A 25242-nucleotide genomic window follows, 5' to 3' on the forward strand; every position below is an offset into this window, starting at 1 on the left:
TCTGCTAACAAGCGGCGCAAGCGCGACAGCCTTTCGGCGTCGTCGGAGAGAGAGAGAGAGAAAGAACTTTATTTGCCCAGAAGTAGAGAGCTTGGACTCTCTTTGCCGCGTTAGTCAGCCAGAAGATCTTGGTCCCTGGCGGCTTCTTCGGCCATCTGGACAAGGCGTAGCTGCGTTAGAAGATCAGAGCTGCGCAGCAGGGTTTCCCAGTGCTCTAGGTGGTTGATATCTATGGGGTGTAGAGGGGTCTTGCTCCGTGGTTTTCTTTGGCATTTCCACATAATGTGCGTGAGGTCTGCGCGGTGACCGCAGTGCTTGAACTTATCCGAGAAGATCTCTGGATGGAAGTGACTATAGGCCAGCGGGTTCGGGTAGGTATTGGTTTGAAGTTGCCTCCATGCTTTGGCCTGCGCAGCGTTGAGTGTGCGGTGGGCGGCCGGAAATTCGCACCTGCTGAGTTTGTAGTAATTTGTTATCTCTTTGTACGAGTTGACGCTGTCGAATTTCTCTGAGTGATCTGTTGCCACTGCGGGGGGGTTAACTGCTGCTCGGGTGACGATCTCGCAAGCAGCTGTGTGGGCCTGTTCGTTTCCCTGTAACCCTTCGTGTGCAGGAGTCCAAATAAGTTTCGTGGACCGGTAATTTGGTGCTCGCAGCTGTTGAAGCATTCTTGCGGCGACTTGGGATATCCGCCCTTTGCTGTAGCTACGTATGGCTGCCTTCGAGTCGCTGATTATGTATCTGGCGCGAGTTGCGGTGATCGCAACCAGCTTTTTACATGTTGCCTCGCTGCAAACTGGTCATCACCCACTGAGCAGGTGGGGGTTTCCAGTTTTGTTTACAGGGACTCTGCAACACTCCGATAAACGCTTTCATTCTTTCTTTCGCGTCTGGAAGCACTGCGAAAGCCACTCTTATCACCAGCACGGAGCGGCACTGCGTGATTGGCTCGTCGCAGCACATACGGCTGCCGTTTCTGCTTCGTTTTTGTGACTTTCTTTCTAACGTGGCTACCGAATGCGCTCATTGATGCAACAGAAGGAAAACCTGCCAATAGCCGCTACAGCGCTGTAAAGACGTAGTTCCAGCCGTCGAAGAACGCAAGAGCGGGAAAGAGAGAAAAAACTTTTGAGCAAGTTTTTAAGTTACTTGATGAGCAAAGAGCAGTAATTTTCGGCTGAGGTACTTTGAGATCTCTAGTCTAAGTACTGGGTGTCATGGTTGACTGCGTTCTGCAAGCATTTAAGATCTCAAGAACGTTGAACAAAGTGTTGCGCAGTCCCTTTAATCGCAGAATAATGCGGTAGGATGCACAGCTGAAATTGGCTAAAGAAATACAATAATTTGTGAGTCTTGGTCTCTCTTGGGGAGGGGGAGGAATAAATGTTTATTTTTATGTAGTTTAGATCTCGTTATCTCGACGAAATGAAAGACCCTTTTCGCGGGGAGCTCATCCGGACTGGGAGAGTTTTGAACGGTCTGAGTAATAGGATTTCCCTAGACAATCAGGGGTTTCGATTGTTACATTCATACTGACTGCCTCCATCGCACATCTACAATCGAGTTGACGTATTGAATAGAAACAGCAATGAAATAAATGTCGACCGTAAAAATGTAGGATATTTTTGGGGCGTTGCCCCCCCCCGACAATTACTCGGCCTCTTTTGCGTCCAAAGTAGAAACCACTCACTGACGTGCTCTGACGGCGCACTTGCCCATGGCCGTAAATGGTGAATGGTAACACTGGTTGTGCGTGTTAAACGTAGTGGCAAAAACAGACCAAAATGAAGGCACACACTGCAAACGTTCTGTGCCAGCAGCGTTCGTCCTGTGTGCCTCAAATTTAGTCCTTGTTTTTTGCTGCGCTGCAGTATTCAAGGTGGATTAACGAACTCGCCCAATTCTACTCTCGGAAGAAGCAGTTTCTCATGTTTTTCAACACGTTTCATGTTTTTGAGCTCGTTTTACGGCCATCAAGATTCGCATTATGTGGGCGTCTTTCCGGGTACACTGCAGCACACGAGTGAGGCAGTGCAGTGGGCCTTCAGTGCTCTTCGACAAAGTCAGAACTTTTAGTTTTGCTCGCTAAAAGATCAGAACCTTCGCGAGAAGCTTCCATCCACATTTCAGTGGACGGAAAGCCTGCACCTCGGGTCACCAGCCTCAGAATTCTAGGACTTCTACTGCAGAGTAATCGGCGCACCACGGAAGTGCTCAAAATGCTTTAGTCGCATGTCACCCAAGTAATCGGCCTGCTCCAAAGGATCCTTGCTAAAGGGCACGGCCTCAAAGAGCAAGAGCGCCCGAGACTCGTCTATGCGTTCCTAATCAGCCGGATTACATGCGCTCTTACCTATCTTTGCCTCACCGACAACGAGCTAAGAAAAATGACGGCCTCATCATCAAAGCATTCTGAGCAGCTCTGCAGTTACCACCGAACGCTTACACTGCCAGACTAGGGGAAACATGGGCATAGAATTTGACAGCAGAACTGATAGAAGGCCACCGCACTGGCCAAGTCAAGCTCCTGGCAACGCTCCTACGCGGGCAGAATCCTTCTAGAAAGACTAGGGAGTGGCTCAGCTCAAGGACTTGCATTAGTGTGCAGCCTTAAGTCATCAATCAGAAATCATATCCTCGTTACACCCATCCCAAATAATATGCACTCATCATTTTACACCGAAATGTTGACGCATCGAGCCATGTCACTAGCTCGAAAATTTCTCCCTCCAGAGCTACCGTCCTATCTTGACGCTGCAGAATATTTACATAACCAGCATTCGCTATCGCCTTTATTCACTTCTCATCATTTCCTCCTCTCTCTACCTTCACCTTTCGTGCCCGACTGCCACATGTAGCTGAAGAGGCGGCAATCGCTCTGCCTTTAATACAAAGGCCCACCTGGGAAATCATATTCTCCGATTCGAAAACGGCCGTCGAAAACGTCGCGAAAAGTCTCATTTCGCCCCAGGCACACAGAATTCTCTGTCTAAATTCGCCACCCCATACGGTCGAACTCCAATGGTTCCCGGCTCACACGGGAAGAATTGGAGGGAGAGGACGGCCCACACGGCAGCCCGAGCACACGGCAGCCCGAGTCACCTGGGCATACGATGTGGACTCTACCCTCCATGAAGCCAGGTCAACTAGGGATAGTCTCCTGACCTTCAGAGAGGTCAGGCAGCACCACCGCCTCTCCCACCGCAAGGTTCCCCCCGCTCACTCATCCCTCTCTCTGGAGGAAGAAATCCTGTGGAGTCAACTACAAATGGAATCCCTACGCTGCAGGGCCGTCCTGCATCACATCCACCCCTAGCTCCATCTACCCATCTACACTCTGCCCCCACTGCTGTGAAATGGCCGTGGTCCAACACCAAATGTGGGCTTGTGCAGAGTACCCATTCTCTACCATTAATTCCTCTGACCAGTGATGAAGGCGTTGGGCCGCTCAGACGCCCAGCTCCAGAAGGAGCTCGTAACTCGAGCGGCAGAAGTTGTCCCAAACCTTAGGGTTGCGCCCACCGCGCCCTAATCCACTATGTAAATAAAAGCTATTTCTCTCTCTCTCTCTCTCTCTCTCTCTCTCTCTCTCTCTCTCTCTCTCTCTCTCTCTCTCTCTCTCTCTCTCTCTCTCTCTCTCTCTCTCTCTCTCTCTCTCTCTCTCTCTCTCTCTCTCTCGGTGCATGGCCGTCTTTCCAGTGAACGCGAGAAAGTGGCCTTTGGCCTCTATACACGAGAAGGATTGGCTTTCTTGACTGCCACGTCGCCAGGCGTTTAATCTTTCTTTATGCTTACGCATGCGCAGCCGATCCTTGTGAAGTTTATACGGTTCACACAATGGCCCAATAAAATGCAGTTGGAAGTTTGCGCCGTGTGTGCACGTCCTCACTTCGTCCGTGTCCCCCCTTTGGTGTAATTATGGAGTACCAACGTGCCCAGAAGGCTACGCTTATCCATGCAGTCATTCACGGCCTGCACGAGACGTACGCGGACTAATAAAATGTTTAAGCTACAATACAATAAAAACACACAGAAGGGCTAGTAAAAGGCATACGCAGTGCGGCGTATGTCCCTTACTTGTCCTTGTGTTTTTTTTTATTGCGTTGTAGCTTAAGCATGTGGAACCAACTAGCCCAAACATCAACCTTACTGAGTAATAAAATGTGGTAGTTTTCGTCACTAGTGTCATTTAGATTGTCACGACCATCCTCCACACACCTAAAGTGAAGTTTTTAAAGTTGGAGGTGGATTTATCCGGGCAAACGAAATGTTGCGCGGTATTGAAGGCAAGGTTCCTGTCGTTGCCAACCCCTGTCATTCCGAACAGGGCCTTCGTTGTAGTAATAGTTATAAAACATATTCTTGTCAAGTAGATATAACAAGTTATATCACAGTATGCCGACAACAGACAATCGTATAGCCCGGAAATTATACATAAATAGTATGCAGGAAAAAAATTATACAGAAATTATACAGAAATATTATTTAGCTTAACTTTACTACTAGAGAAACTCTCGTACAATAAATGGGATATTATTAGTGGGACTTTAAGTGGGACATTAAGCCAAGGGGGGAACACAAGAGAAGGTTTCATGGAGCTTACTAGCGGGCATATTCGTGCTACAGAGGACCCCAAGAGAAGAAAGAACACTGGGTGGGATTTTCAACCCACAGAAAAATATCAGGAGACGTGAACAAGTTTTTCGGAATTACCGAGGGGGTAGCGGCTGTTGTGATCAAGATAAGCAAGCGATACATGTTTAAGATAGTACAGGCCTATGCGGTAACAACCAGCTATGATGATGAAGCCGTAGACAGCTTATACGAGGACGACTAATCAGCAATGAGGAAGGCAACCACACAGTTCACGATTGTGATGGGAGACATTAACGCAAAGGTCGGTAAGAAGCAAATGGAGAAAGGTCAGTGGGAAACTTCGGAATAGACGATCGCAGCAGTCGAGGAGATACACTGGTGGGATTGCGGAGAGAAATAGCCGGAGGTTGATGAAAATATTCTCTACAAACAAAATAATAGGAAAAGGACACGGAAAAGTCCCCGATGGTACAGTAAAGAACGAAATGTATGCAAGACGTAGACGTGCTAAGTATGATTCGGTGCAGCAATCATGGGATGGTTAGATGCAAGCTAAGGCTGAATCTCAAATAGAAAGAAGGAAACAAAAAGATGCTTTAGCGAAATCATCGTAGGGAGAGAAAAATAAATAAACATGCATAGGGAAAAGCAGGTTTAGCTAACTACACTTAGTGGCTAATTATGAGTTTGGAACTTCGTACTCCTGAATGGTCGAGAGATCAGGCATACCACTGATTTTATATGTTGCACGTTTAAGTAAGTTGTCACAGCCGTAAGCACTACCAGTTTTAAGGGTGCGAAGTGTGCCGGAGATATCCAAGTCTGTAGTGTTGGACGTCATTATGGAGTATTTCTTTTAAGCGCTCGCGTGACTTATAGTTAATTCATACCAGGTGCGACATGCAGGAGCGAAAGTATGCCCTTCTGTAGCCTATATGAACCCTAATCGAGTGCGCAACGCTAGAATTTTTGTTTTTTTGTTCACATAGAAATACTTAAATTGTAATTCTTTCAATGAATTTTGCCGAAATTATTTGGTCACCAATACTAAAACTAAAACCATTCTGTGAGTCTTGGGGCCACTCTCATCACACCATGCCGTGTCGCCATGAAATGCTAAAATTTAAGGATTCGATAGTCCAGCCTAAAGCTGATTTTTACCTTAGCGCAAGAGCACACGGTACATTTGGAACATTGTGATCCTGCACCAGTAGTTGCTTATCAAAGAAACAATATATTGATAAATGTTTTAGTATGTGGTAGATAAAATAATTTTCGCTGGTGTCTATTCATGCGTTTCAGTTAAAATAATTTTTTTGTCATTAAAAAGGCGACCATTAGGAGGAGAGATCAAGCCACCCACAGCCCTGTAAACATATATTCTTAAAAAAAAACCAACAAAAGTCGGAGAAATAAAATGTCCGCAGGCTACTTTTTAGAGGCTAGAATTCACGCCGGGCACGACACAGATCCCTGCACAAAAACTGCTTCACCGAAAAGGGTACTTGCAGATTTTAAGCAATGCAGAAACGTTGTTTGAGGAGTACCCCAGAACACAAAGCCGTGGGACGCGTTGTATAGGAATAAAAATGAATATTTCGCGAAGTTAACACATTTATTCGTTATGACGGCGTAAATATAGATTATTTGTCGAAGAAAATGGAGCAAAGGGACCAAAGATAATAAGTACGAACTGACGAAATCCCAATCCGCTGTTACCGCCCTCACGCGATAGAATCAAAATAGAAAACTCGAAAACACACACTAAAAATGGTTAAAAAAGCGCCAACCTAGTACCGCATTGTAACAGGTCTAAAATGCATAATTTGTGAAGTTAAGACAATTAATGATTTAATAATATAAATGTATGTCATTGGTAAAAATAAAGACAACCACAAATATTACTGTATGAAATGAAAAGACACCGAATGTAGCCCAAAACGACAAAAAATAGCCACATTTGGTTACTCATAGGCAAATGTGTCTGTTACAACACTCGAAATGAAGAGAAGCGTCTTTAGTAGGCAACTATTGGAATTTATGTACAGGTTTTTGTCTCTGGGAGCAACTTGACACAAGGTTTAACCTAGAACAATGGTCAGATTTTGGTGTAAACCGACATTGTCTGTCTTGTATGATTAGATGTCGAAGATAAAATACGCCATCTTCTAAAGCAAAAACAAAAAAATACACAACACGGAGTTTATATAGAACAGTAGAATCAATGCTCGCTCACTTTTTCCTCCTTTTTTCTTTCTGTGGGCTGGAAGCCTGCGTGCGTGCCCGGAGTGCAGTACTTGCAGGAAGAGTGTTCGTTCTCAGACGCTGCCAAGGTCTCCCCACAATTAGGGTTTTCACACACGTTCTATTTGAATGAACGAGCTGAGCTTCTACACGTGTCGAGGAAGTGGGGAGTATTTGCTCTTCCGAACAATCATATTAAATGCCCTGAGCAGTTACTGAGCGCTCCCACTATCTTTTAACGTGCCTGATATCCTTGAATGGCCCCGACTACCATAGGTGACCTTTTGTTCCAATTAACACTGAATCTTTCATAAAATGACGGAGATTCCATTTCAAGATTGCCTCACCTCAATGAAGGGATAGTTGGTATGGATTGCGAATAGTGTCGTATTTTAATATCTTCACTCATTTACTGAGCTCTAGATGCTGCAAGAAATGTCATGTTAGCATCCCTGGGTCGTTATATTAACTGTAAACGGACTGAAACCTAAAAATCATTTAACAAATTATTAACCAGCTTATCTTATCAGTTAGTATATGCCAAGAATACGCTTCGTAACTGTTTTAATTTGACTTTTGGGTGCCGCCAGGAGCAGGGTACGCTATATGAGTACTTTCTTCATCCCCACTAATTTTTTTGCACTCTTTCTGGCTGTAAATGGTCTAGAACACTCGTCCCGTGGCATACACCTTTAAAATGTGTTTTGTCTAAAAAAGGGCGTAAGGATAAAAAAGGGTGTGCGCGTTATATCGGCAGCACAGCTACGCGTGATAAAGTGGACCGCTTAGTAAGCCCGGAGCACAACATACAGATACATTCAACACGCACAAGTCACAAATGAATTGAGCAAAAAAACCAACGCGATGCACTGGGAGAGCAAGTATATACCTGTTTACTTTACAAATACGTTCGCTCTTCTTGCTTTTATAGCAAGCAGATGAAAGTCCTCTTATAGAGGACTTGTCGCAATGCCTGTCGCAAAAATCAAATATTTTAGTGCTAATTTTCTAATTATGCATTTTAATGTCAGCATATGCAAGTCAGCTTGTGGATTGGCAACAACTATTTCAAACGTGAGGCAGAGTGGGCACACTGCTGTAGTTATTATGTTCAATAAGTTGTGTACTTTTATGTACGGCCGAACACCTATTGCACACCTTTTCAGCACCCCCCAAGAAGGGTGGTGAGTATTTCGTCACCCTTTGCTTTGTGCACAACGGTGTTGCCACACGCACACACACACACACACACAAACAGGTATGACCACCTGGCAACAGTTTTCACCGCTTTTGGAGATGAGTAAAATGCAAGCGCCCCGAACGCTCGTTCGGAGCCTCGTTGCTGCGGTACCGCGTGACTTGGCGATCGGGGTGAAACGGCTGCTTCGCCTGCCCTCGATAGCTCAGCGCCAGCTGGGTCGTCTGTGCGTGCACTTCATCGCGAGCGGACTCCCTGACTAGGTGATGGTTTAACGGCTGCTTCGCCTGCGCTTGCCCTCAGTATCGCCATCAATGATGCGCAGGTTGAGCTGTCCGTGCGGGCTCTTCAGCGCAGGCGAAAGGCTGCATCTCGAGCCACTAGATCAGGTTTCAGAGTATCGGCACTCTTTTCTGTCATAATTTTATGCTGCCGACAGCGGCCATTGGTCGAATCGCGTCACGTGACATTTGTTTACCCCGGAAGGCCCATGGGCGTTGACATTTGGTGCCTCTGTGTGGCCGCGCGTGCGCTTTTCGATAAGGCGTGATTTTCGGAGCGCAGTGGGGCTGTATGACACGTTGAGAGCGAGTTTTTAAGCCCACAGATAGAGTAGCGGTGCCGTGCTGCTCTGTACTGGGCTGTTTCAACCGGTGGGAAGGTGGAAAACGCCTGCACCGCTTGCCGCTGGGAAATAACGACAGTGGCCTAGCGTAACCTATAGTGACTTCAAAAACGTAGCTTAATTAGTGGCTCTAGCGTAACCTAGAGCCACTAAGTAAGCTACGATAGCGTGACCGAACCTGATCCTATTGCACCGGCCCGCTGTCTCTAAATTTTCGAGAAGTAAACGCCGCTGTAATGGTTGCTAAACGGCGCCCGGACCAATCCCGCCCGTCAATGTCAGCCGCAATAGGGCGCATAGAGGTGGCCACCCTGGAGTCACGCACCAAAATGGCTGCCGCCGTGCATCAGTGTCGTTACTCTTAAGCGTACCTTATTTAGTGGTTCTAGCTGCATCCAGTAATCCAGTAGATACACTGAGACGGCTGACTGCGGAATCTGAAGCAAAGGGAAACTTTCACGAAACACTGCGCGCATAATCTTTGCTTTAGCTCGTGATAACAAGGTTTCTAACTGTTAAACCTGCACCTATTTCCTTACTTGCTTTTACGCAGCTGAGAGCTTCCAAAGGCTGGAGATGAAGCTTCGGGGCGAGCTGAGCAACAAGGTGTGGCTGCCCTTCCCCGGATTCCGGAAGAACGCTTGCAAGAACAATGGCCTCACCTGTCCGCTGGAAGTTGGCACTTCGTACACCCTCCGCTCTACGCTCAACGTCCTCTCCAGCTTTCCATCGGTCTGCCCTGTTTTTCTGTCTCATTATCTCGTCTTGCACGGTCTAATCTATTCGCAAACACGCCCCTAGTTTCCTTTCTCATACCCCTGGATACTTATGGCAGCACCAACGAACAACTCGAAGGCGTCGCCCTGATGAAGCTCTTTTTACGGCTGCTTTTATTACCAATTTGTTGGCCCTGTCTATGTACTGCGTGGAATGACAGTGCACACTCATGAACCGAGTTATTTATTATGTGGAGTTGCTATGCTCCTCGTAGGGCCTATACATCAGAAAGTGACCCCTGATTTGTCCCCTGACTTTAGATGATTAGCAAATACGGTTTAGCCGGCCATTTATCGACATTAAATCAATCTACCTTACGATGCACGGGGACACTTAGAACCTTAGCAGAATCGCATAACAAGGGTTAAGATAATCGAAATTGCCCGGTTGTTATTCCTAAAAGTTTGTAGTGACGGGGGAAAAATATGCAATAATTTTTATGCAGCTCGTTTATGTTTACCTGTACATAATTACCTAGAGGGGCATAGGTGGGTGGGTGCCTGCAGGCGTTGGCATAGGCGGCGGGAGGAAAGAGAGCTACTTCTTCCTCGTGCCATCCAGATTTGAGCAATCATTTTCCATGCGACAAAAACAAACCAACAAACAAAAAATGGTCAGAAGATCACGCAATGTACGTCCTGGACAGTAATTTGATTAATTTTCTGATTAATGAAAGAATCAGAAAATCCGATGTGCTAAGTTGTCACTTCAAGTTACGGGATCGCAGTTTACGCAAAAAGGTGAGACAGTGTTTTGTGACATTAACCCTAGCCAACGTACTGCTCACGGAGGTAAAACGCGTCTATTTTCAATTATAGGCGTGCGGCACACAAGCCAAATTGTTGAAAACCATTTAAATATCTGATTCGCCAAAGATTATAAGTATACACAGCGGGTATACATTGTTCTGTAGCTGTTTTACATAAAGTGAGCTTTTTTACAGACGGCCGGTTATTTGCAATGAACCTACAAAAAGGCAGAAAGATAAAGCCATGGCCTTTCCGGTGTAGCCAGAAAACGCCCCTTAAATAACGGGGAGAAGTGCACTCTGCCATTTCCTCCTTGCTTCGTTCCTTGACATGATACAACAGTTGTACAAGTCATTGCTGGTGCTTCCTTGAGTTGCATGATAAATTTCAGCGCATATCTAGGGTGGTGCAAACTGTTCCTGATATTGAGATACGTGGTCAGTAGTGTTAAATTAAGAAGTTACAATAATGGAACGGGGGGGGGGGGGAGGGAATGAATGAATTTGGATTTTATTGGCGCAGCAGCCAAATTTGGCTATAATGCGCCAGACACAAGGTAAATATTTTGAACACACTACGGTAAAAGGCTCTTGTAAAAATCATGTAAAGTGGTAAAATCAAAGTTTCTGTAAAAGCTTGAGTGCACTCAAAAATTTAAAAACCGCTCAAGAAAAAATGATGTAACATGGTAATATCAAAGTTTGTCTAAAAGCTTGATGGCACTCAAAAATTTAAAAACCTTTTCCAAGGGAACCAGGGGTTCATCGCCAAGCAGTAAAGCAGGGTGCAATGGAATTTGAAATTTATAAAAGTGGAAAAAAAATTCCCGACGTTTGTTTTCGTAACTAGGACACTCGATAAGTATGTGTATTACTGTAAGGCGCTTCCCACATTGCTCACATTCTGGAGGGTCTTCTCCCAGCAATAGGAAGTTGTGGGTCAAGCGCGTGTGCCCAATTCTTAGGCGACATAACACCACCTCTACATATCTTTCTTTATGTCTGCAGCTCTGCCACTCTCTCAGGTGCGGCTTCACAAGGTGGAGCTTGTTTTCATTGAGTTCTGTCCATTCAGACTGCCACTTCTTCGTTATTGATAATTTTAGTCTCCGTCTGTAATCCTGGTAGGGTAAACGAGTTTCTGTCACCTCCAGCTCTTTTGTCTGGGCTGCGAGGGCATCTGCCTTTTCATTGCCAACAATTCCTACATGACTCGGTACACAACAGAAACTCACGTCTAAGTGATTTTTCCTACAGTCCATTAGTTGGTTAAGTACTTGTTGGACAAGTGGATGTTTGGTTTTGTTTCCTGAACACAGGGCTGCTAGCGCGCTGAGAGAGTCAGAGAAGATGATTGACTGTGGTGTCCTTTCAGTGCATACTTTGTTTAAAACGAGCTGTATGGCATGCAGTTCGGCAGTGAAGATACTAGCGTCAGGTCTGAGCCGTTGGCATTCGTCATAATAAGGTCCAATTGCAGCTGCTCCCACATGTCTTTCTCCTTTGGAACCATCCGTGAAGTAAGTAGCACATCCAGCATACCTGAACTGGATATCTAAGAACTCTTGCTGTAGTAGTTCTTTGGGAGTGTTGTGCTTATTGTACTTCAGCAGGGAAAAGTCACATTGTGGCTTGCGGTATTCCCATGGAGCATAACCGGTACTGTGGGTGACCAGCATGGTATCATCTACATAAAAGTCAAGGGCTTCATTAAGAATGCGGTACCTGAAAAACATGGTTGGAATAGTCCGAGGCCTGTTGGTAAAGAGAGTTTCAAAGTGAGGTTTCAGAAACAGCTGTCGACAAGGGTGAGTTGTGCAGGAAAGAATTCTCATTATGTACATGTTTCCGAGGAGTACTCTCCGTTTGTTAAGTGACCATTGATTGGTTTCTGCATACAGGCAAATATTGCCGTTGTACACCTAACCGATGTGCCTGTCTCTTTGGGTATTTGTAGGTGGATGCCAACGTGGAATGGAGCATGAAGGGAGACAACAAAACCATCTTCTGCTTCCTCGTTCCCGTCAAAGTGGTCGATTAGAATGTGCCCGTGCAGTTCTTTTGTTTTGCGGCATTTTTTATTACCTAGCCAATGCATCCGCATTGCAAATGTCTAATAAACGTTTTTACCAAGCATGCGTAATTTTCAAGTTCCGCTATTATCCACAGCGAACGTGTAAAAATGTAATTTTCCGATGCTTACACCTGCAACTAACTACACTATCTGTTACCAGGTTGGTCAGTTTGCGATAAGGCAGGCAGCATAATTACGAAGGTGAAGGCTGGTTCCCGGGCCATCAAATTAATTGAAACGCCCTCCATTATTTCATTGACGGCACAAGCAAAGAGGAAATAATTTGAAAAAAAAAACGGTTACTGTTTTCACCTTTCTACAGCGTAGCGGCGTATGTCTTGGGTTCCGTCGATTTCTTATTTGCGTAAGCAGGAACTCCGCAGGCTCCGCGTGTCTTTGGAGCAACAGGTGTCCCACAGTGCGAAGCGTTCGTGTGTGTGTGCTGTTTGTTTTTGTTTTCGTGCTGACTTGCTTTTACTTGGTCCGCAATTGCTTTAACTCGAAAAGTTTCTCGAAGATTTGCCACGTTGCGACCGGCGTCGGCGACGTTCACCTATGCTCAAACCGCCCTCTTTTTGTCATGGTGCCATTGGTTTGCGTGCCTGATTTCTTTTTCGTTTGCTCTCCCGAGGCGGTGCGTGCGTCGCGCGTATACCTTTCGTCGCGATGACCACGTATCAGAACAACAAATGATTTTGTACCTTCGTTCGAAATTTCAACTCAATTCAGCTTCGCTGGCCATACACCTTAGCAGAGTGGAAAGACTCAGGGTTTCTTTTTTAACTCAGACTTTACTTTAGGAAGACGAGAAATGGTACTGATGTTATTTGATTATAGCATAAACGTCTGCCTGTCCTTGCTATTTTCACCGAGCACAAAAAGCAATAAGGCCTCAAATACGTAGGAGGGTTTCTTGTGGCTGTGGACAGTGTTATTTGTTATTTTTTATTTTTCCTTGTAACACAAAAAACTTAAAAACTTGGAATAATGTAGTTAAAAGTTTGTGCTTAAGACACCAACAACAAGGCATATTTAAAGGGCCACGGCAATAATTTTTTTTCACTGTTTTTAACACATGAAGCGCTTTTAGAACATACCCAGTAAGTGTGACTGTCCTTTCGTAAGGTTGGCACAAAATACCCGAGCCCAAATATTACTGTTCTGCAGGCACCGGAAAAGTAAAACGCATTGAGCATTTTCTGTTTCTTGGCCTTCTTCAAAGATCGGACATCTGTTGTGGCCTTATGTAATGTGTGGCCTTATGTTATGTGGCCTTATGTAACGTAAGCAATATCACTGCTATTGACCAGCTTTTTTCTATTTGCAGCAAGAAGATCATTCGTTACCATTTAAAAAATTGAAACAAAAACAAAGAAGTGGCTAAGGCCTTGCCTGCCGTGGTCCACCAGGTTAGCCAATATGGGCAAGTGGTCAGCGCTGACTCAAGTCACAAAAACAAATACTGAGCAAACTTGTATGGTGGAGTGCACTTGAGAAGTATTCAAAAACGATTAGCAGTAATTTACCTTCACCACCAGTAATATGTTAAGAGTTGTACAAAAACTTCGTGCCTGGAAAGTACATTAAAAGAAGACTCTACCAGAGCCCTTCAATGCTTCTCTAGTCATGAAACTCCCGGCCAAGTTTCGTACGGGGACAAAGGCTACCGCGAGGGGCGCCACCGCAGATCGGAGGGCATCGGGCGGCCGCCGCTGCTCTGTAGCCAGACTGGCAGGCAGGAACGCAGTAGCAGCACGCCCGTTCGCACCAAATTTTTTCGCCACTCACAAAATGACAAGTCCATTTGAGCGGCCCACGACACGTAAAGCGAAAGCGCACTGCTGATAAGGCGGCGAGCGTCTGTTTTATCTTACTCCGTGGTCCGTTCCCTGCCAAACGCGCTCTGACCACGCCCCCGGCTGCCCTCCGATCAACACCAGCGCCGCGGTGCGGCCTCCCTGGGCAGCGTACAAAGCGCTCCCACAGCGTGACGGCGAAGTTTCATGACCAGAAAGGCATTGAAGGACTCTGACTCTACCTAAACAGCCATGGGAAAATGTAACTCCAGTGTAATGCTTAGATCCAGAAACCTTTTCTTAATGTGGAAGTATAGTGCGTTAACTTCATGAAACGAATTGCGGATGCATTCGAGCCAAATGTGAGTCTTTACGCTTCGCGCATAGTTTGCGGTCACTTTTGAAGGTGGCCTTTCTCAGTCATGGACGCTCTCACCACAACCTGTATTTTTACTACGTCCTAACTACTACGTCAGAAGCTACCATTCCCCCTGCCTAGCGACGTGTGACCAAATCAAACAGTACGATTTCTGTTATCGCATACTTGTAGTTCCAGTGACTGCAAAGTCGCCCGTCTCATGGGGCCCAAGGAAACCATCCCAGTAGGCAGGCGGGTGCAATTGAAAAACGGCACGCGCGAAACAGTAATAAGGAACCGTGGGGATAACAGCGCAAAGTTAGACGAAAGACAACAAGGGGAGGACACATACAAGCGCATGTCCTAGCCTTGTTGTATTTAGTTTTGCGCTGTTATCACTGTGGATGGGTAACAACTAACAAAAAATAAAAGAAATATACAAAATAAAAAAAAACTGGGGGAGCAGGGACACATCCGTCAGACTCCGGACGATACACAACATCTCGAGCTACATCCAAACCCGGTCTTCATGGTGACCCGGTCTTCCCCAACGTCGTTCCTCCAGCCTTCGTGGTGTCTATTTGTTACTCATCGTGTTCCGTCTTTTTTACCCTGTGCGAGACAAGTCATTCCTCCTGTCATCTTAGTGCGAGAAACCACTACACTTGCAGTGTCGAGTAACAATGCCGGGTCATCCACTCATCGCAAACGCCAAGAGGAGTGACCCAGACGCCGCACACCGGTTTTACCTTTTGCCTTTTGATTGCTTCGTATTAAAACAAATCCACCGGGGGGCTTTTCGTTATACCTGTTAAGACCAGGATATCCTTATAGAACTTGATTGATTATGAGGTTTAACGCGCCGACGCTACACAGGCGATGAGGCGTGGCGTAGTGGAAGGCTCCGGATTAATTTTGACCACCATGGGTATTCCTATAGAAGTTGAACGTACTAAATAAAAAAATAATTGTGGAAGCTGTCGACGATGTCGAAGTTAATACCATTTCGGGCAACGAAGTGCTGATTGAGGAGAGAAACGATGTCTGCACTCTTTTATAAGAGGTTCCATGTTAGTGGCTTGAAACGATCATGCTTGCAATACAAAACATGAGTAAAGGCAATTCGTTTTTAATGAAAGGTTGCTGCTCGATGCGCTTGAAGTATGAATGTTATCGGTTTGCCTTGAGCCTACTAACGTTATTAAAATAATTACAGGAAAATAGCAGGTCATTGCTCAGCGTGAACTCACCTTGTGATCACATCTTTTCGTACAGTAGAGCGAAAATGCCATTTTTCGGGCATGATTATAGGGCTAAAAAGACTCGCAGGACAAGATAACGCACTTATAACATTCGCTTTTTATTTCCGAAAAGAAAAACTCGAAGTCGCAAAAAAAAAAAAAGACGCAGTCGCAAAAATTTCCGTCCGATCTCAAGTAGAGGCCAACCCAGCTTTCCGGGAATAGCTGAAGAGCTTTTGTTAAAGTCGTGATCTTTTGAAATAAACCGGGATGCGTGATTTTGAATACGATCTAACGCATCTACGTTTAGTGGATCCCATGCGGAACAACCATGTTCAGATATTGAACGAACATTACTCCTGTATATGGTTTTTTTTAGTTCTAGCGGATCTTGCAAAAAACTACGTCTAATAAGTGACTGGCTTGCTTTTAAAATCCGGCAATCTATCTGATTGTTCCAGAAAGGTCATTTGTAAATTTCACTCTAAGTTATGTGTATTCAGAGGCGAAGGACAATTTTTATTCAGAGTGCTGGAAACATGGTAGGCAAGATGATTGGTGTACACTAAGAAAAGAAGGGGACCCAGAACTGACCATTGAGGCACACTAGATACTAGTACATTCACATCTGATGGAACTGCACCGTCAAGCACAACATAGTGGTTTCGCCCAAAAAGATACGCCCCAACTATGTCAATAGCTGAGTGGGTATATTTAAGGTAGACAGCTTTTGTAATAACAGATTGCGTGAGACGGAATCAAAGGCTGTCGGGAAGCCCAGAAATATGCAGTCTAGCTGATCACCACTGTTTATAGAGGTAGCTGTAAATTGTGCTGTGTAAATTCTGCTGCGTGCGGCGTGGGAAACCGGGTTCTGAATCCGTGTTTTGTCTGGCCAAACATTGTTTAGAAGATGATTGATTAGTTCTATATAGATTACATGCTCAACGATTTTACATACTGTGCACGTTAGGGATATAGGCCTGTAATTGCTAGTCATTGATTTGTCTCCGCTCTATGGAACTATGTTAGAGTGCTTCCAATTAGGAGGTAATTTACCTTGACCAAGGACATTTTGAGCACCATTACTAGGTAGGGGGCGACTCAAATAGGACATTTTTTGTATATGATTGGAAATTTGATCTGGACCAGGAGCTGAATTTATTTTAACAATCTGCAGCTGTGAGGCCCTTCCCACTTCAGGCAGTACTATATTATTCATTTGAGTGAAACTGTTGCAAACCGGAGCATCAATACTGGTCCGTCGGTTGTGAGAATACTGATTTAAAATACGAGTTAAATGGCACAGTCTTGCTTTCCAAATCTGTTGCGTAGTTCGTACCGCCAATTACACCAGGAATTGTGCTTTTGGTGCTTTTCCTACTTCTAACATATTTCCAGACTTCGTTGGGCGTGTTGGTTCATGGCTTCAAAAAATTAAAACGAGCCAAAGGACGACGACACACAAACACAGTAGACGGGACGAGCGCTCGTGGAAGACGGGACGAGCGTCCCGTCTTCAAGACTTCTTTCGGGTAGCTGCACAGCTTAGCACGTAAGGTTTGCAAGAACACACTTTGAGCCCTCTTAGTTTGTTTAGCAACAACCTCGGTTTGATCTTTCAACTCGGAATACGGCAGCTTACAGAACTTGCAATACAGGAATTTTTTTTATTGATTGAGGTTCTAATTTCTACATTCATCCAACACTTATCATTAGACGCCGGGCTGAAATCACCTCTTGCGTCAAAGATAATATTTTTGTTTTGAAAAGATTCCATGCTGAGTTTATATATGGAAGCCCAGCAAAAAAAAGTGTTCAATTCATGCGAGGTTGATTCGTAGTTGCCTGTGTCATAAAAAACAGACCTTAGGTGATTGTCAAATTTGGCGGTGCATAGCAGCACAGGAAATGTTTCCCACAACTACATCGTTGTCCTTATACCAGGAACTGTGACAACCGAAGACACAAGGTAACGATCATTCGAGAAAAGCAAATCAAGTGCATACGCGCTGGTAGGTCCATTTATTGTCGGAGTTTATTCAAATTGGAATAATGAATTAGCATTAATAACTTCATGAAAAGCAGTATATATAAAAGTGACAAGGTGGAAAGTATCGGCTGTAAATCAGTTTACTGTATGTTAGGCAAGTTAAAGTCTCTAGCTACGAGGAGATTTGCCGCATCTAAGGCCAATAAAATGTTATTCAAGTCAAATAAAGGTGGCGCAGTGTTCGATACAGGCGGTCTATAAAACTAGCCAATGGCGACAAACGAGCGGTTGCAATCCTATAGAATTGCTGTTCTCATCCTAAAACGAAGCCATTTTATCACACGCAAAAGCATGCTTCGCTGCAACATTGCGGCTAAGCTTTTTCGATTCTAGAGCCGCAAATGCAGCGACAGCACATGTTTTTTTTTTCTTTTTGGGAGAGTGCCTGCCGGCCACACAGAATCTCCTGGCGGCCCACACAATGCCGCGCGTTCTACGTTCGCACGTTCGTACGTCTCTGTCTCAGATGTTGTGATGAGTGGTAGCAAATCGATTAGCAGTTTGCTTCAATTGCAGTGTTACAACAGACGCTGCCGTGGCAGCGGTCTTACAAAAACTTGACGGATACATCTCATTTTCGCAACACTGCCGCCGCGGCAGACTCTATACTGCCTTGCGCTTGCTGAACTGCTGCGTCGGCGCCTGTAACAGTTTTTCCTGGAATCTGGTCAACCAAAAGCATGGTGCTCACGCTCGAAGTATCTTTTTAGTTTCAGCGCAAAAGAAATGCTCCACCTGTAACCGTTGTCCCGTCGACCGATCTGGGATATGAGATGCGGCTGGCTAGGTTATTTCTGTGATTGTCCTAAAACAAATGTCAAATGCCGCTACAACGAACGCTTCTACTACGAAATGGCCTGTACAACGAAGCATCCCATATGGCCTGGCCAGATTCCGGTGTTTTCTATGTATTGTGAACGCCACTACAGCGAATACCACTACAGCGAATTTGCCTGTTTAACGAAGAAAATCATGCGTTCCCAATCGCTGAATTGTTGTTTAATAACGAATACGGCTAGCCGCACACGTGGTAACGCGCAGCGTTACCACGTGTGCTGCGTCGGGCTGCGTCACCGCGGCCCGCTGCTGCCGACGATGGCACTCGCTAATGCAAACGGCCAGACCAAGGTCACCCCGGGCTATCTTTTAAAGAACTACAAAAATAAAAAAGGGCGCTAATGCCGCTGCACTGCTGCTCAGGGATGTAGCTAGCGGGAAGAGGGAGTTCGACCCTCCCCCCTTTCCCCCTCCTTCCGAAATATTTTCCAGGCAGCGCGCGTAAGCGAGGGATACTGTTTCCTCCCACAAAAATACTCCCCTGGAAGCCCACTTATTTCCTTTTACGCAGCCAGAGAGGGGACGGTTCGCCTAATTGCGCCTTTGGCCATCGGGGCGAAGAACACAATCACTGCGGGGGCGCAAACGCCTGCACAGAATGGTGGCGTGGCCCGACTGCGGTTACTCGCTCTTTTTAAGGCGTTGGCGTGGTGCTGAACCAGCTGTACCTTCGGCCTTTCTTGTGTCGACAGACGCCGAATAGACAAAATAGGAGCGGAGGAGACATCGACAAACAATTTCCATGTCGCCTCTTAACTTCCAGGTTGGGTGGCCTTCCTTTTCTTCCGCTCCCTTCACTGTTTTGCTGCCGGCGGAAAAGCAGTCTGGACCGAGTTTCGTCGTCGCAGCAGGGTCTACAGAGTAATAAATAAAATGAGAAATGGCACAAAACAGGCACGGTACATCGGCGTGGTCCCAAGTCCTGACTGGCTGTTCTGCTGTTCCCGGAGCACTTGCACTTTCTAGCGAGAAGAAAGAAGGAAAACCGCGATCGGTGTGCAAATTTGGGATGAAACGTGTATTTGAGATTTTTTTTTAGAATGACAGGGCGGTTGCGAGAAGGAAGGGACAAAGGGCAATAACGATTTGGAGGAGAGTTTTCGGGCTAGTCTTGTGGAGGCGGCAGCAGAAAAACGGCGTAAGAAGAGTCAGCAAAGTGTGCACATGCGCGCACTGCCTGACTACGGAGAGAAGCGAGTCTGTTTCTGATCTGGTCTGTAGCGTGGTTGTTCGATTGCGCCGTGTTCGTGTTGCAACGTCTTGGAATCGCGATGAGTGAAGGTGAAGGGGCAGGTACTAAAAAGCGACGACAATTCAGCCTCGATGAGAAGATGATAATCAGTGCCGTGCAGAGCGGCCGAAAAAAAAAAAAAGGACGTCGCCGAAGAGTACGGTATCAGCGCATCGACCTAGTCAACGTTCCTTAAGGAAAAAGAAAAGATACAGGGGCAAGTGGCACAACATAAAACGTACCCGTCAAGGAAGCGGATCCGTGCAGCCACATTTCAGGATGTTGACGCCGCCGTCTACACGTGGTTTGCCGATGTACGTGCAAGGAAGATTCCTGTCAGCGGGCCGTTGCTGTGTCAGAAGGCCAACAGTTAGCCTTCGCCCTCGGCGTAGATGAAGCGGACTTCAAAGCGACGAGCGGCTGGCTGAGAAGCTTTAAACAACGACATGGCATTGTTTTCAAGACTGTGGCTGGCGAAGAGGGCGACGCACCGTACGATCTCGCCGACAATTGGCGTGAGTCCGAACTGCTGAGAGTGCTGCACGAGTACAGGCAGGAAGACACATTTAATGCCGACGAAACTGCTCTTTTTTATGAGTTGCTACCTCAGAAGACCCTGTGCGAGAAAACAGATCGCTGTAAATGGGGAAAAAGTCCAAGCAACGTCTGACTGTGCTGCTCTGCTGCAATGCAGCAGGGACTGAAAAGCTGAAGCCGCTAGTGATTGGGAGGTCGGCAAAGCCTCGATGCTTTAAGGGCGTGCGTTGCATTCCAGCACATTATGTTGCGAACAAAAAGGCCTTGATGACGGCGGACTTTTTCGAAACCTGGCTTTTGCAACAGGAAAAAGCAATGCGCCTTCAGAATCGCAAGATTGCTCTTCTCATTGACAACTGCGCACACACAACCAGATCCCGGGGCTCAATCACGTGGAAGTGATTTTTCTGCCACTGAATTGCACGTCGGTGCTGCAGCCATTGGACCAAGGGATCATACGGTCCCGCTACCACACGATGATGCTGCAGCGAATTCTGCTCAATCTCCAACACAACATTAAAGGGCCAACTAGGATCAACGTCCGCCAGGCCATTGAAATGGTTACCGGCGCATGGTGGAAGGTGCCCGCCGACGTTGTGCGCAATTGGTGGCGCAGTGCTGGCTTCACTGAAGTTGACTACACAGCCGATAGATGCGCCGACGATCGTGAGCAGGAGTCCATAAACACGTACAGTGCGTGTTGCGACGCCGCATTGGTTTTGACGGCCGACGATTATGTCTGGGTGGACGACCAGGTCCTAATTTGCTCTGACCTTACAACTGACGACATCGTGGAGGCCATCATAGAGAAAAGGAACGCCACAAATGACCAGGCGAGTAGCGATGAAGAGCTTACAGAGGAGCCAAGCGTTATGACTACCCGCGAAGCGATAGCGGCATTTGACGCGCTACAGATATATATCTCGTCACTCCCTGACCACGCGCCGCAGCATGCCGTGAACATCGATAGCATCAGATCGGTGGTGGCTGCGCATTCAGTACGTCATACTACTGTGCAGAAGAAAATTGACTTTTTTTCGCCTATTGGAGTTTAAATCTGATTAAATATAAACATATATGTTCGCTGCTAATTCTAATTATTATCTTACTTTATTCCACTAACTGCGGTAAAATGCATTCGCATTTTTCAGTTATTGCAAACTACAACCCGCTGCCCGATGAAATTGAAGCTCTATCATCTTTATCATCATTTAAAAGGCTTCTTAAAAAGTTTCTTCTAGAGTGCTGAATGGTACATAACAGTCATAGTGAAATTTTTTGTCTATTTTTGAGTATTATTCGTTGCACTTTTGCCTATTGTTTTTTCTCGCTGAATGTATGTTTGTAGTGCTGCACTGGGTTTTTATTAATTTATGTTACATTTCACTTTAATTCCTTCTTTTACGTTTTTCTTCATCGTGTTTTCTCATACTGAGTGAATGTAATTATGCCTGCTTTTGTTTCTTGTGGCACAGGGTGTTATAGAAATTTCACCTGGGTGCGCGGTTTAGTGTTTTCTATCTCGTGATCTTCTTTTGAATATTAATATAGCTTTACATGTATAATATTGCGTTTCCTGTTATTCTATTTGTCCTTTTTTTCTCCCCCTTCGAGTCCGCCCTAAATATACTACTTATTTTGTATTCCTATATTGTCACTATTTTTTTATAATTGATATTACTACTCTGCAATGCATATAGCTCTATAATATGCCACTGTATAATATGATTCTAGCGGCTTTCACTGTGTTTTATTCTTCTATGTGATATTTAACCGAGGGTCCTGGTGCAGTCTCGACTATGGGACCCTCGTCTGTATAATTTTGCTTTGTAACCTTCACCTTCTTGTAAGATTGAATAAACTTCTACTTCTTATATATGCTTATCTGCTTTATAGGGTGTCAATTTAGTGCGCGATGCATATAGCGAAGTGACGTGTATAACGAACAATTATCACGGTCCCGCACGCTTCGTTATACAAGCGTTTGACTATTTATTTTATCTCTTTGTCCTTACTCTATTTCGGCAAAAAAGTGCTACAGCTTTTTTCTCGCCCCTAGACAGCACGTACTTTGGTTTCACAGTGCGCGCTATCTGTCTGCTCTGCGAAGAAGGATTACATTGCTGAGTAGTTGGTTGAAAAAAATTCCCCCGCATTTCCCCGAGGGGGAGAATGTGAAAGTGCGAATGCACGGTTGTCGGCCCGCTTGCGGCGCTTGCGCTCGGCCCCCGCAGCCCACCGCCTCGCCGCCTTCTCTTCCATCTCTTCCATCGGGTTTGTAGTATCACGTGTGCACCACGCAGTTATCAAGCCGCTATAACGCCGCTGAGTCACCAACGCACGCCGCTGACGACGTAGTTTGAATGCGTTAAAGATATAAGGCGCGTTACTAACACTGATATCAGCGTCGCGTCAGTGGTTTAGTCGGTGGAACGTCGCGCTGCGGCCGCAAAGTCCTCGGATCGAAACCTGGCGCCGGATGCTGTTTTTTTTTTATATAGAGAGGAGGACTGCGGACGCCGCCGCCGCCGCCGGCGGTGGAAGGTTTGGAGTCGCTTATAAAGTGCATTCGCACTTAAAACGCGTATCCGCGCTCCTCCCAAGCTACCGCCATGTATCGCAGCACAGGTGCAGCATTCTAGTCAATGACAAGTTGTTCATGACGTTTTGGAGTTCGCTTTTCTTGTGCCCAGTTTCATTATTGGAGTGGTTCTGCCATGTCCCATAGGCACGGAACGTATCAGCCGCAAAACAGTTTGCGAACAATTGTTTCTTTTTTTCTAAATTCGCTAACACGATATGCTGTGTAATCCAAAGGTTTTTCAAAGGCCGTGGAAATATGCTTACTCGATTATATTGCTGCGTTCCTGGCTTTATTATTGGTTATGTTACTGAACCCCTAGATAGCCTGGAATTTAGGAGGTATGCGGTTGCTTTTCGGTTGCTGTCTGGTGTTTTGCCTTTGGTTTTTTTAAAGCGAAGCTTTCTATGTCTTACTTAGGGCGTTGTCGGGAAAACGAACTGCAGGAAAGCCAACTTTACACAGTGCGGTTCCATAAAGGGCCCATCAATCACACACCCCATAAGTAATGGGATGTGTTTACATGCATAAAGGGTTCCATTGTGGTAGAAGAATGCAGTTTAGCGTGATACGGGTAAACGATGATGATGATGAAAGCGATTTTAACAGGTTACAGGTGGCATGTTGATCACTCCACATGCTTAACCAATGGGAAGCCCAAACCAACGACGACGCCGAGCTAACTGAATCAGCACATTCAGATGACCCAATCACAAGCTAAGATACAAAATCATAACATCGCATTCAGTTATCTCAGCGTTGTCGCAGATCTGGACTTTGGCTGATTGGATTGTGGACTTTGTGTGTATCGGAGAAATCGTCGCGTTTCAACCATTTTTTTTTCAGTTATGCTTTATTATAACGTGTGAGTTTGCAAATTTATGTAGGTTTGTCTCCCCTTGTTTCAGCCAATATTCTGGTGTGCAGTATACTGAACTGAATAACCAATAAATAAATCAACTCTACGCGCAAAATTTTCTGACCGCGAACACTACCAAGCACTACCAAGGATACTTAGCACGGTACAGATTCTACTGGCCGGGTTACTATTATCAGTTCAATTATCAATTATCAATTATCAGTTATACCGGTTATCTGCGGTGGTTTTGCTCCGTTCCTGAACGGTGCAACTTTTTACGAAGAGAGCTTGGGTTCGATAGGAAGTATAACATCACACAGAAGCTGACTGAACCACAAGGAAAACACTGAATACACATGATTTTAATAAGGACGGGCGACTTACGCAGCCCTACCTAGGAGAGCCGCTAACCAGCATACAGACACAATCCGGATGTGGAGTTGTTTCATAAGGGGATTATGTCTACCTGCTCTGAAAGCGTGAGCAGACGGTCAAAGCATTGTGCCGCTGAGAATAGTACCTTTAACCACTCGGGAAAAAAACCTCGTGCGAAATGTAGGGCGCTAAGTGAGCGAGTATGCGTTGCGTCATTCAGATTCTAGAAGCCTTTTGTAATTTTTATAAGGGTGTCTGACTCCATTTGAGAACATCCAATGAGGGCCAGAAATTACAGAATGAACTCGTGCAGGAGACATCTTATAGCCCAATGCTCATATTATAGGGAAAAAGTTGTGGCCACAAATGCTTTAACACAGTAGTACAAACGCCGTCATAAGTAACTGGAACGATCATTTGTAAATATCACAAAATATTTGTCTTATTGACTTTATGACAGCAATTAACAGTTCATAGGAAGCTTTTCCTGCTAGGTAAGACTTTTTTGAAACCACAACAGTGCAGCCAGGTAGTTTCCGGAAGAAGAAATTCTTGTATATTTACGAGATCGCGTTCCAATTACTTTTGACGGCACCTGTACGTGGGATTGCTCTTGTCTTTTCTTGCTCAATCTCACCTAGGCCACAGTTTTGGATTTGGAAACCACCATAAATGTTTGTTCTCAAATGCAATCAGTTGCACGTGAACACACATGTATTGAATCCCTATTCTTGGGCTCAATCCGGAGCGTCTTTTCGACTACTAAATAGCGTCTGTCTGCTCATACTTGAGTAGCCAACCTGGCTGGAAGCCACCAATGTTTTGCTGTGCGCCACAAAGCCGCAGTAAATGCACTACCCCTCACCCCCCCCCCCCCCCCCTGCAGCCCCTTGGCGTCGTGGCAACGTCAACGTGTACACTTTGCCAGGTTGGCCACGTCTGTCGGTACCATCCGATTTTCGGACGCAGGTATATCGGTACACAACCACTCTTTTCCACGCAGCTGTTGTGGACGAGTAAGCATAGACGAGAGAACACATAAGTCTATACTTACAATTTAAACAAGGTGGTGTGATGGAATGACTGACGCACTGATTTATCATCTCTAGGGG

At 45.6% G+C, this 25242-nt stretch overlaps 1 protein-coding gene across 1 annotated transcript in view; it reads left to right on the top strand.

The window, feature by feature from the left end:
* Positions 1-12326, top strand: part of LOC144172648 (ecdysteroid-regulated 16 kDa protein-like) — a 46583-nt gene extending 34257 nt beyond the window's left edge. The window contains exons 3-4 of the mRNA XM_077701289.1: positions 9217-9395; positions 12146-12326. Coding sequence (XP_077557415.1) covers positions 9217-9395; positions 12146-12229 — 263 coding nt within the window. The 3' untranslated portion in view covers positions 12230-12326. The remainder of the gene's footprint in view (positions 1-9216; positions 9396-12145) is intronic.
* Positions 12327-25242: the final 12916 nt, after the last annotated feature.

Source organism: Haemaphysalis longicornis, unplaced genomic scaffold, assembly GCF_048455015.1.
Source record: "Haemaphysalis longicornis isolate Haplotype H1 unplaced genomic scaffold, Haemaphysalis longicornis Haplotype H1 scaffold_25, whole genome shotgun sequence".
NCBI classification, from domain to species: Eukaryota; Metazoa; Arthropoda; class Arachnida; order Ixodida; family Ixodidae; genus Haemaphysalis; species Haemaphysalis longicornis.